Source organism: Epinephelus moara, chromosome 24, assembly GCF_006386435.1.
Source record: "Epinephelus moara isolate mb chromosome 24, YSFRI_EMoa_1.0, whole genome shotgun sequence".
Lineage (NCBI taxonomy): Eukaryota > Metazoa > Chordata > Actinopteri > Perciformes > Serranidae > Epinephelus > Epinephelus moara.
The window spans coordinates 16,432,154-16,445,181 of record NC_065529.1 but is presented as its reverse complement, the minus strand read 5'-3'; the positions used below and the strand labels follow the sequence as shown (position 1 = coordinate 16,445,181).

General features: G+C 45.5%; 1 protein-coding gene across 1 annotated transcript; it reads left to right on the top strand.

Annotated features, from left to right (window-relative positions):
* Positions 1-1,580: 1,580 nt before the first annotated feature.
* On the top strand, positions 1,581-12,700 carry dyrk3 (dual specificity tyrosine phosphorylation regulated kinase 3). Its single transcript, XM_050038120.1, has 6 exons — positions 1,581-2,487; positions 4,505-4,614; positions 8,918-9,120; positions 9,263-9,566; positions 9,680-10,096; positions 10,188-12,700. The coding sequence occupies exons 1-6, from the start codon at positions 2,445-2,447 to the stop codon at positions 10,917-10,919; spliced, it is 1,809 nt and encodes a 602-aa protein (XP_049894077.1). The 5' UTR covers positions 1,581-2,444; the 3' UTR covers positions 10,920-12,700.
* Positions 12,701-13,028: the final 328 nt, after the last annotated feature.

The following is a 13,028-nucleotide window of genomic DNA, read 5'->3' as shown; positions in this document are numbered from 1 at the left end:
GCATGTCTTTGGATTGTGGGAGGAAGCTGGAGTACCCGGAGAAAACCCATGCTGGCATGGGGAGGACATGCAAACTCCACAGAAGCACAGAAGGGCCCCCCCACCCTCAGTTCGAACCAGGAACCCTCTTGCTGGGAGGAGACAGTGCTAAGCACTGCACCATCATGCCACCCTGAGAACATTCATTATTTTTATAAATGTAATAGATTGTTAGGCTACTCTGTTGTTACACTGGCATTACACTTTATGTGGAGGACATTATGACTTGTTTAGGACTTGGAACTTGACTCGAGACTTGTCAGTTTTGACTTGGGACTTGATTCTGGACTTGTCAGTTTTGACTTAGGATTCGACACAGGACTTGTCAATTTTGACTTGGAACTTGACTCGAGACTTTTCAGTTTTGACTTGGAACTTGACTCAGAACTTGTCAGTTTTGACTTGGGACTAGACTCGGGACTTGTCAGTTTTGACTTGGGACTTGACTTGGGACTTTTCAATTTTGACTTGGAACTTGACTCAGAACTTGTCAGTTTTGACTTGGGACTAGACTTTGGACTTGTCAGTTTTGACTTGGAACTTGACTCAGAACTTGTCAGTTTTGACTTGGGACTTGACTCGGGACTTGTCAGTTTTGACTTGGAACTCGACTTGGGACTTTTCAATTTTGACTTGGAACTTGACTTGGAACTTGTCAGTTTTGACTTGGGACTAGACTTGGGACTTGTCAGTTTTGACTGGGGACTTGACTTGGGACTTTTCAGTTTTGACTTGGAACTTGACTCTGGATTTTTCAATTTTGACTTGGAACTCGACTTGGGACTTGTCAGTTTTGATGTGGGACTTGACTCAGGATTTTTCAGATTTGATTTGGAACTTGACTTGGGACTTGTCAATTTTGACTTTGGACTTGACTTGGGACTTGTAAGTTTTAACTTGGAACTTGACTAGGGATTTTTCAGTTCTGACTTGGAACTTGACTTTGGACTTGACATGGGACTTGTCAGTTTTGATTTGGAACTTGACTTTGGACTTGTCAGTTTTGACTTGGGACTTGACTCGGGACTTGTCAGTTTTGACTTGGGACTTATCAGTTTTGACTTGGGACTTGACTTGGAACTTCAGTGCAAAGACTTGTGACATTTCAAAACAATGACTTGGTTCCACCTGTGCTTTTTAATAATTAATAACACTCAGCACGCGCCTGCAGTCTTGGATTGTTGTCATTAAACTCTAATAATGACTTGATAATATTTATAACTGCAGACTTAATGCTAATTACACTTTATTAATGATTTATAACAACAGCTTAGATGTTAATAACCATTTTTAATGCTTTATTAACATGAATAACTGAAAATGTCATCTTTTATAATGACTCGAGACAGAAATCCTGGTGTATAATTCAAGCTTTATTCTACTGGCAGTTTTATAATGGAGCAAATGTTGGGCACATTGGCAGGAGCCCACTCTCACGTTGGCCTCAGTGCAGAGCTCCAGGTGGACGCTGCGGGGCGCCCTTCTGCTGGCTGTCTGCTGCCCGCTAAGCACCGCCCCGCTCCCTCCCTCTGTCTGCCTGCTGACTCCGGGCTCACTGAAGACGCCCTTAGCAACAACATACAGCTGCGTCGAATAAGATACTCGCACCGCAGAGAAGAAGGATTAAACACTGCCGCTTTATTGGACCGAGAGTGCAGGTGAAGCTTTCCTGCGAAGGCGATGCTCCGGTTGGTTCTGCACTCAACATGGGGCTCGAGTACAGCTAGCGACCTAGCCTATTTCGGCTAGCCATCCCCGAAGACCAGCGAAGCGGCCCCCAAGCTGTCCCGAAGGAGGGCAGTATCGTGGGGGTTCACCGAGCGGTAGCATCGCTGCTTGCTAACTACAAACTCAGCTAACCGGGAATAAGCACGGGAATGGTGCTCTGGACCGACTCACTGTACCGACAGAGAAAGGCGAGGGGCACACGGGTCAGACCACCAAGCTGTAATATTTGGACTCAAACTATTTTTAACAGAGGGAGCGGCTCTCGGGCGGACGAGTGTTTTTGTGGTTGTGCGAGCTAGCTGGCTAGCTAGCTGAGGGAGACGACCCCCAACGCCTGCTCAGGTTTTTCAAACTGCAGCCAAGGCTAATGTTAGCCAGCACGCTGAATACACACATCTGTGGTTTTAATAAAACAAGGATAAATGACAGTGAAAGCCGAGGAGAAAACTAGTTAACACCAAGGAGAGATAGAAAAAAAAAACTAGAGTTAGTTGAGTCTAAACCACAACTCAAGGGCTTTTGGACTTTAGCAAACACTGCCGAGCCACGGCACACTCACAAATGCTCTTAGTCAAGTTTGCTACGTGACTCTAGTTTGAATCTTTTGTTTCCACTTTTTTTACTCGGGATTTTTTCCTCTCCATTTCGGATGCTGGCATCACATATTAATTGCAACCATGATGATAATAAGCAGAAAACCAGAGGGCCCAATAGCAACAGGTAACCACAGCACAGTGTTGCAGTCTTTGTCACTAACTTTGTTTCCTAAGTGTTGTCGACGTGTTGCTTTTGTTTTTGTTCGTGCAAATTAAAGCGAAACAAACACCAGCTGCCTGCGTGGCGTTAGTTTCGACCTCAAGCAACTCTTGTTGGCGTTTACTGAGATACCTTGTGCCTAAAATGGCTGTGATTGACATTATTTCTTGGCTCCTGGGTTACATGTGGCATCGTGTGATTCAGTGGACAGAGAATGGACAGATGTAGCTACTGTAGGTGTTTTAGAAGACGCGAGTCGTAAACTTGTTTTCTTTGCTTTGCATCTCAATCACCAGACTGTGCATGTTTTGGAGGACAGCCCAGGAAGCTCTGCGTTGTTATACGTCTTGCCCGTAAGCATTTAATTGTCTTATCAAGGTTTGATAAGCCTTGACAAATGTCAGCTACTTTCTTAACAGCTGTTTTGGAGTTTGTACCCTCACTGACCTAAACTTGTGTGCTTGGGGTACTAGCCGTTTCTTCTTTTGTGTACTAGAAGCTGTAAGAACAGTTTGTGACATTGCTCTCAGGCCTCTGTCAGATGTACCATATGGTGTACATTGAACTTATTGTCTGCAAAGAGACACTTTGTCCATGATACCAGGAAGAGGAGGACAAAAGGCTGTGAATTAACCCCACCACACTCCCACGTTTCATGACACATGATCTACTGTACGTATGTTTGCTTGAACCTTGTTCTCTAGCCTTTGCTGTTCAGAAAGGATTTTCACAGTGTGGAGAGCTGGGCGCCATTCTTTTTTCTTCCCTGAGAAAGTTTGCTTGGACAACAAAGTCAGATGCTGAGCCCCTGCTGAGTAATTAGGAGTTTCCAGAGGGCTAATGAGGCCTGTGCTTGCCCAATATTGTGTGTGGAGCCCTAATGCCTCTGTTTGCTGTGCTGTGCAGGTCTAATGCATCTGTATCCAGGCAGCAGGTCTAATCTGTCCCGGAGCTGGTCTGTTGACGAACGCAAGGGACATGGGCCTCTGACGCACCTGCACATGGTTACGGCACTCTCAGGGGCCAGACAGACAGAACACCCAACCTGCCACAGTTTGGGGCATTTGCTAATGAGCTAACCCAACATAATAACCCTATAAATGGCTTATGCTAACAGGCTGCTCGGCCTTATTTCAAGCCATCAGAGATGAATACTTGTATTGAAGTGACAACTTGTGGGCTAAATGACAGTCGAGGCGAACAGCCGGCTGATGGAGGTTTGTCATTTGAGTAACTGGCTTCCTCATACAGTCCCCAGTACTCCCCTTGTCCATCTACTCTGTCCATGTCATTTCACATTGGCTCGATGCCACGGAGGTGAGCACGCACACACAGCACTATTGAATGACAAGCGCCCGCATCCTTCCATATGGGCTCTATTTCTGAGCACACCTGGTGTGTGTGCACTACATGACTCGGCCTGAATGGACAGATGGGCAGACGGAAAGATGCTGTCGTCACAGAGGCATCTGTTACCCCCATTAGGCCAATAATACCACTTGCAGAGCTAGCGATCTGGGACCCTAAGCCCTATCTAAGCTGGTCAGGTTGGCGCTCTGGCCTTGGATACAATGTATTGGACACAATAGATACAATGGATGTATCTGCTAATAATGGCCTTTTCACAGTAAATGTGGGTTAGGATGTTGTGGCAGACAATGTGCATCCCCGCCGGTCTACAGAGACCAGTGTTGTGGGGCTGTCCCGCTAAGGTTAGTGCTCGGGATTTGTTGGGCCATACCAAACTATTTGTTTTAGTTTCAAGGTACACGCTGCAGCTGGTAGGTTGATTGATGAAATAATCAATGGGACTTTGCCTGGTTCAAACAAACAGGGGATTGTCTGCCTCTCTGGAGATTAGATTGCATTCCATAGACCTCTGAACGTCATCCTCAGCCTTTATCCCTGAGTGCGTCTGTGTTGCAGATTTGATGATTCCACACTATCACGCTGATTTGTTTGTCCATCTCTGTTCCATCAGCACGCCATGGTGACGGTCTGTATGACTCGTACATGAGGACAGACCACATCCTTAAGGACGAAGCGGATACAAACAGTCCATCTGGGCTGCCCCCTATGCCCAAACACACTGTAAGTACACACACACACACTGACACAGACAAAAATACACACACAAAAACACAGACGCATTTACGCCCAAAGCCCTATTTCCTGTGCTGGAGCACGCTCTGTCTCTAGACATCCTGTTCCTCAGAGAGATCTTCCCCCCTCAGTACCCATTCATGACATATACACCCCTCCTCCTTCCTTCAGTCTTGATTTGCAGGCTCGTCTCTTATCTCCTCTCTTATCTCCAACCTGCGGAATTCAGTCAAGTCTTTATGCCCTGCAATGAGAATAACACGTGATCATGTGAGTTATATTGATTGACTGCCCGAGGGGATATGAGAACATGTGTTGCAAAGGGCAATTCTCCATGACCGTGTCAGATTAGCTGAAGTGGAGTAGCCATTTTGTGTCTCCAGCCAAAGTAAATGCAGAGATCCAACAGCAGTTACTGCCTTGTCGAACTTTTGTAGTTTGAATGTGCAAAGCAGTGCACTTCACAGCTCACAAGATGCAAATTTTCCAAAGCACACTATATTGACTGACTGTATGGTCTCCATTTCTTGATACATGACTGCATCTGCTCAGACAAATGGCTTGATAGAAGAACCAATTTCAGTTTTTAATCTGCAGCGTAGTCATGCATATTTGGGGGGATACAGTAACTCTTATTGATAAGATGCTGGAGAGGCTTCAGTAGATTTTTTTATTACTTCTTTAGTGTCATATGTTGGAATACTATTTGCACGGTGGTCAGAAAAGATATTTAGGACATCACTGTACTAGTAGGGTACCTTTCTACCATGTTTGCCTCTCTGAAAAGCCCCTTTGGCAGAAAATGCACACGCACAGGCAACGATACTCCACCGCCTCCTGCACCAGCAGAGGGGAAAAAAAGGCTGGTTTGATATATTGTTAAGATTTATTGGGCTTGAAAATGTGACCCACAAACAAAATCACCAATCAACATTCTCCCCCTCCTCCTCCCCTACTTCTGTTTCCTGTAATCCGCCCATCAGTGTTGCTTGCGTAGAGGTTAGGCCTAGTTTTCTATTCCAGCCTTGTCCTTGTTCCTTTGTATTTTCTGTCACGCTCACAGAGGTAATATCCTCTGTTGAATGTGACTGACAGTGGCTCGCCCCAGTTCAGCTTGTTGCACAGTGCTCAGAGTCGCCTCGTGCTCCATTAAATTAATAAACTGACGTCATCCCTGGTCTTTTTGAGGAAACTGATAAAATAAATTGTAGTAGCACATAGCTCCAGCTCGTGGTACAATAAAAATTAATGAGACATCAGTTTTGTTATGTCTGCGACCCAACTTTTATCTCTGCAAAACCATGATTTGCTGATGTGCGTCTACATGTGTCGAGTTGTGCAACTCTGAGTGTGTGCTTGAGAGAAGGAGAAAAGCGTACTTAGGTGTTTCTCTGACAGCAAAGAGATTAGCCCTTCTCCATCTGTTGCACTTTGCAGATTTGCACACAGAGGACTCTCCACCCTCTGTATCACTTGGTGGTAAAGAAGATTCATGCTCTAACGGTGGTTTTTCATTTCCATCACTCGTCACTTTTCAGAATGATTTTTGTTAATAGTGCCCCCTGCCCGGTCAATCAATAATCCAGTTGATGCTCCACATGTAGTAAGCTCTGATTTTCAGACCAGCGTTGTGTCTGGGTGAAGGGGCGCAATCAATGACATTCACTGTGTTTGTAGTACAGCTTTGGGGACAACAGCTGCATGGGACCCTGGGTCAGCAGCAGGGCTGTTGTCATAAGTTAAGACTATATGGTTACATGCATGGAAACCCTTGCTGCATTCCACCTCTATTTTAGGACCCCAGCTTACAACACAAACACACTGTGAACTGAATCCTCTTTCAGTTGAACGTGTCAGCACCTACTTTTAATGTAGGTTTCCCTGTTGTCTTTATCAGCTGACATAGTTTCTGCCTGAGACCCGCTCAGCTGTGTGTACAAGCCGAAGCCAGAAGCTCCACGGGGCAGCATAGCGAGCTAATGGGAGAAGAAAACATTGGGTTCAAAATCTTTCGTCCCTCAGATGGGTGAAACCACACAGCCATTAGAGTAAGAAGTGTTCACGTGAAAGAGGGACAGCTAGACAGTCCCAATAAATATGCCCCTCCTGTGTGTCTCTATATAGGAAAGCCAAGCTGAGTTTATGTCAGCGTGTCTTATTAACAGCCACACTACTTCTACAGTTTAAGAGTATAATCTAACTTTAATGACTGTCATTTCCCTTGAGCTCCATAATCTTGTGGAGGGTTCTTTCCGCTGGTAAGAGAGAGAAGAGAGGGAGAGAGAGAGAGAGAACGAGGAGGAATGAATTCCTGGGGTTGCTGAAACGAAGACGTCTAACTGGCAGGCGAGAGCGAGACTCTCGAGCTTTCTTGAAACTCTACTCGCCCCAAGCAAAGGTGGATCTGTCACTTTTAAAAGGTTGTCTGCAAACATTTTCAAAAAGCAGGGATAGGTGTTATATTAGTTTTAAGCTCTAGCCCCACAGGCCACCAAGCCCCTAAATATGTACATTAATGATGCCCTGAACGTAAACATATGTAAAACAATAGTCCACAGAAAAGACATTTTAACACAGCGAATTGCAGCCTTCCTTAACTGTGACACTTAAATAATAAAAAGACTAACAGAACAAAAATATCTTTGTACATATGGTTTATTATCTCACAGTCTCTTAGTTCACAGTGTAAAGCACTTTGCAATCAATAGTTACAGCTACTACGTATACTTACTGTTATCAAAGCACAAGTCCTTCAGTACAGAATGGAGTAAATATTTGAGGTGATATGTGGTGGTAAAGTTGGTAAAATGTCAATACTGATGGAATGAATCTGTAATTCCAACCTCAAACTACTTTTAACATTTCCTCCAAACCGTACTCAGCTGAAGTACTTCAGTAACATAACGTTTACTTAATGTAAACTTGTTGTGTTGTAACATTAAACTGCAGTTAACTGTTAAACGCTTCGTGCACCTCTAAACAAAAACTCTCAGTCCATCTGTGTTTAGCTCTGTTAGCTGTTAGCGTGGTTAGCTATTAGCTCCGTTAGCTAAACATACTACAGAACACTGCTGCTGACTAGCACTCTTCCCATTGATCCGAGCACAAAATTGCGTTCATCTGTTGCTGGATTCAGTTTGTCCTTTGCTATACGATAGTTATACATCCATAAAAAGCCCCTTTTGTCCCAGAGGCATCTCGGGGAAGAGCTCTGTTCGTCCCAAACACATTTTCTAATGTTACTGGGGCAACGCAATGCCAGTAGTCTTGAGCCCAGGCTAGCTGGCGATGAGTATCGTTCACCACTGTCATAGAATGTTGAATTGAAAGGAGCAAATGAATCTGGATGTTTGTGAAACTGTGATGTTATGTTGTGTTGTGTATGGGGATTTTTAGATAAAGAGACTCGATAAAACTCAGTGGCCACAGGGGGCCGCCTTCCAGCGATATCTGGTAGCCGCAAAGTAACTTTTTGTGGCCCCGGGCCATGAGGCCATGGTGAATGTCAAACCCTGTAAAAGGATTACCAGATGTACAATGGCTGTTGAGTCCATATGCAAATACAATCCCTGTTGCTCCATAGGAATTTAAGTGCTTGTGTTTCATGCAAATTAAGAGATGAATGCGACACTGATCCAAAAATTGCTTTTACATGTAATCGCTTGCAGCATGCCAACAAACAAATTGGCTGGCATGTGGATCATTTTTCATTAGTTATGGTTTGGGGTGGACCTTTTTAGTCTTTTGAACTGGCTGCCACACTGGATCTAGATCCAGTTGTGCTGGTTCACCTGCTGCGTGCTGCATCTCTGCAAATGGCTCAGTTTGCTGTTGATATTAAGGTCTGTGTCAAACAATACATGACCCAGATCTGCCAACCTGCACGTTCTACTTTTGTTTTTCTGTTCATCACTCTTCTTTGCTTGCAAAATGAGCCTGAAAGACTCTTAAACTCTATATTATTATATATGAAATATTGACTTGAAAAAAATCTATATTTTGTGTGTGACAGTGTTTTGTTGCCTCTCAGTTAAGGTCTTACAGGCTACAAGTATCCCCTGTATTGCACAATGTGTTACTAGTCTGTAGATGAACACTCATAAAGTCCTTTCTTCACTCTATTGATCACATTCATACAACACAACATACTACATGTCGTCTTCACAGTGAAGGTCAATGTGTACACCTTGTTCAGAGTCTCTCTAAGCTACAGTGGAATGTTTACCAAATGGATTTTCTAATAGCTTTCTTTTCGTTCATTGTCTGTCTCTCTCTTTTCTGCCTCTAATAGGTTGTCAGTAACAAGGCTGTAATGAGGGATCAGGTAACTGTGCGAGGTAGCCAGCTGAAGGTCAAGTACCTGTATGAAGACTCCACCAACAACCGGAAGATCAACGCCATAACCACAGCAACTCAGAACAGCGGGACCACTGGTCAGACACCCAGTAAACCTGCCCCGGTCTCCAGCCTGTCAAAGGATCACAGTGTTGACAGGTGAGAAAGATACACACATGAAGACACCAATAGAACTTAAAAACACCTTTTGTGTGTTTGGCCCAAAACATTTTTTTACAAGCAGGATGATCACCACCTAAGGTATTAAATACCATGTTTCTGTCATATCTGTTTGCCACAGCACTGAATCCAGTAAGGGCTCCAGTGAATCCTCTGGCTCTCATGGAGTTGGGAACGGAGGGAACAGTGGGAAGCTGTGTGGCCCTCTCACTCCTGACCAGGCTCTGAGACTGTACCGATCTCAGCTGACCACCCTGGAGCAGAGTGAGATCCACTCATACCCTGACATCTTCTTCGTGGGACCCAATGCCAAGAAGAGGCCCGCTGTCGCTGGAGGCAACAACAACTGTGGCTACGACGATGAGCAGGGAGGATACATTCATGTCGCCCACGACCACCTAGCTTACCGCTACGAGTTCCTCAAGGTCTCACATACATTGTGATTTTGTGAAGTGTTTGTAGGCTGTCTGTAAAACTATAATGTCTTCTGATGTTTAGCTAACCCAGTTTTTCTCTGCTTCTCTCTTGCCCTCTTCAGATCATTGGTAAAGGTAGTTTCGGCCAAGTGGCTAAGGTGTACGACCACAAACTGCAGCAGCACCTGGCACTGAAAATGGTGCGCAATGAGAAGCGTTTCCATCGGCAGGCGCAGGAGGAGATCCGTATCCTGGAGCACCTACGCAAGCAGGATCGGAACGGCTGCATGAATGTGGTGCACATGCTTGAAAACTTCACCTTTCGCAACCACATCTGCATGACCTTTGAGCTGCTGAGCATGAACTTGTATGAGCTTATCAAGCGCAACAAGTTCCAGGGCTTCAGCCTGCCACTGGTCAGGAAGTTTGCACACTCCATTTTGCAGTGCCTGGAGGCCCTGAGCAGGCACAGAATCATCCACTGTGACCTCAAGCCAGAAAACATCCTGCTCAAACAGCAGGGACGCAGCGGCATCAAGGTAGGACACAGTCATGGGAGGCCTGTGAAGTTGTGTACAAGACCTGTAGCAGGTTTTCTACATTGATTCTTGTCTCTCCTCTGTCTTCCAGGTGATTGACTTTGGCTCCAGCTGTTTTGAACACCAGCGGGTGTACACCTACATCCAGTCTCGTTTTTATCGAGCTCCAGAGGTAATCCTCGGTTCACGTTACGGCCTTCCTATCGATATGTGGAGCTTTGGCTGCATACTGGCTGAGCTGCTGACTGGCTATCCCCTGTTCCCCGGTGAGGATGAGGGTGACCAGCTGGCCTGTGTCATGGAGCTGCTCGGCATGCCCCCGCAGAAGGTCCTGGAGCAGGCCAAAAGGGCAAAGAACTTCATCAACTCCAAGGGCCACCCTCGCTACTGCGGAGCCAACACCCTGCCCACGGGGGCCACCGTGCTGACAGGGTCTCGCTCTCGCCGCGGCAAGATGAGAGGTCCCCCAGGTAGCAAGGAGTGGAGCGCTGCGCTCAAGGGCTGCGAGGACCCCACCTTTACTGACTTCATAAAGAAGTGTTTGGACTGGGACCCTTCGTCTCGCCTCACCCCTAGCCAGGCCCTCAGGCACCCTTGGCTGTATCGGCGCCTACCCAAGCCCCTACCAGGGACCGAGAAGAGCCAAGGGGCCACGGTGAAACGGCTCCCCGAGCACCACAGCACCTCCTTCCCCTCAATCCTGGCCAAAGGGGGGCCTGGTTTGGGCACCACAGCTGCCAACAACAAACTGAGGAGCAACATGATGGGAGATTCAGGGGAGGCCATACCTCTTCGCACGGTTCTCCCCAAACTTGTCTCTTAGAGAGAGAGTCCTGTAAACTCCTCTCTTCTTCCACTTCTTCCTCCTCTGCACTCCTCAGGAGGAGTCAGAGCGCAGGAGAAAGTGGAGGCTAGGTTTTAAAACTCGTTTGGTTGTTCTTTTATTTGTTTTCTACTGAGAGGTGTCGACACCCCAGTTCCTGGTTTTTAATATTAGCTGAACAGAGAGAGAGAGAGACAATAAAAGAAACACTCTAAAAAAAGTTTTTATACAGAGGATTTCCTTGAGCGGCTGTGGAATTTCTGTATGCAGCCATTGATGAGGTTTGATTTAGATAATGCTTTTTAAAACCTTCCTCGTATGAGTGGAGAGCTTCGTAAATGAGCAAATGTTTTTAACCTGCGTGTGTTCTCACGTGAGCATTATGTTTTTAACACACTCAAGCACACCTGCACTGTCACTTGCCACACTTCACACTCTTTCTTAACACTCAGAGGACGCCACCCTTTCTCGGGAAGTGTTGACATGAGTGAAACTTGAAAAGGGCTACAGAGATTACTCTTATCACGTTAGAGTTAGCGAGCAAACGTTTGTTCAGCCAAGATGATTTTAGTAGATCAAAAAAATCATGCGCTAGTGTTTGGGCCCTGCACACATACTGACACAGTTATCCCTCATGTATACAACACAAAGGCCTTCACACAGGTAATGAGGGATCAGCATTATGGAGTGAAGCATTAGGCAAACCTGTTGTAGCAATAAGTCTTCGCTTCTTTGTCTTTTTTAATCGCGCTCTTTTCTACCTTTCCTGATCCCTGGTGCTTGCATGTCAGCTCAATATGTGACGTTAGTATGTGTGTGTGCTTTAGCTTCGTGGTGCTACTGTGGGAGAGAGGGCGTAGGACAACCTATTTACAGCCCCCTACTCCTCCCATCTCCCCCATTTGAGTGAAACAAGGAGGTGGAGGGGGACAGTAGCTCCACTCGAACTCAAACTGTCACAAAGGTGTCACCGTCACACTTGGTACTTCACAAACTGAGCCTGCTGTGTGAGGCCGGCTCACATAAACTGATATATATATATAGAGAGAAGGAGAGCTGCAAGTCATTGCACATACACACCTGCGGGGTGGAAAGTTGGCTGTCGAAAGTTAAGTTTGTGTGAATGTCACCTGCCCATGCCCCCCACTTTGCCTGCTGCAATTGTTGGCAGCGGTGCATTAATCCTAATGGAACAATAGCGCAAGGTGAGATAGATCACAGGATAAAATGAAGAGCGGTATGTTTAATATGAGCCAAGATGTTTTATATTTCAGGGGGAGGTGTAGAGGAGTTGACAGGACGGGCCAGTGACAAAAGGAGGGTTTTTACGGTACTGAAGAAAGAAGTGTTTCTCAGGGAGACATACTTGATACATCCCTTAATGTTATATTAACTGTGTTCCACTTCCTCTGTCCCGACTACGGATGAACATGCATGCAGTTCTGTCCACTGAGAGCGAGAGAATGCGTATACAAGTGTGTCTGCAAAGGGGGTCTGCATGCTCCACAATCTGACCTAGATTCTCTCTCCTCCCCCCACCATCTCTTTTCTCTCTCATTTTTTTTTCTCACTCTCGTCTCATGTAGGGCAGGGAACCTCTTAAACTCACACATATATAGTGAACTATGGTGCTGTCCAAAAACACACACAGACACACAGGTCAGGTGCACGTTGTATGGACCACACCGCTCAAAGAGTTCTTTCTCTCGTCCCTCGTTTCCTAAGTGAATCTGTCAGGGATTTCTACTCTGTCTCCTTTTTTTTTTTTTTTTTTTATAGAAGTGATTTCTATTTGCTATTCAGTCCAGAATATCAGAGGATGTAAAACGCAAATGTGGAAAAAGAGAAAGCTGTATACTGTCATGTTGTACCTAGTGGTGTGCGTTAGTAGGAGGGTGTTTGGTGTTCCAGCATGAAATCACAACCTGTTATCAGACTGAGTGACTATGAGAAGAGAAACTGTACAGTAACCAAATGAAGTTGTGATAGTTTCTTTTTCTAAAGAAAATAAAAATGATTATTAACTGAAAATGTGCTGCTCTGGGGTGATTTCTGCTTTGAAACGTGTGTTCTGATATTGATCCAACTGCCTCGGTGACATTATAAAAC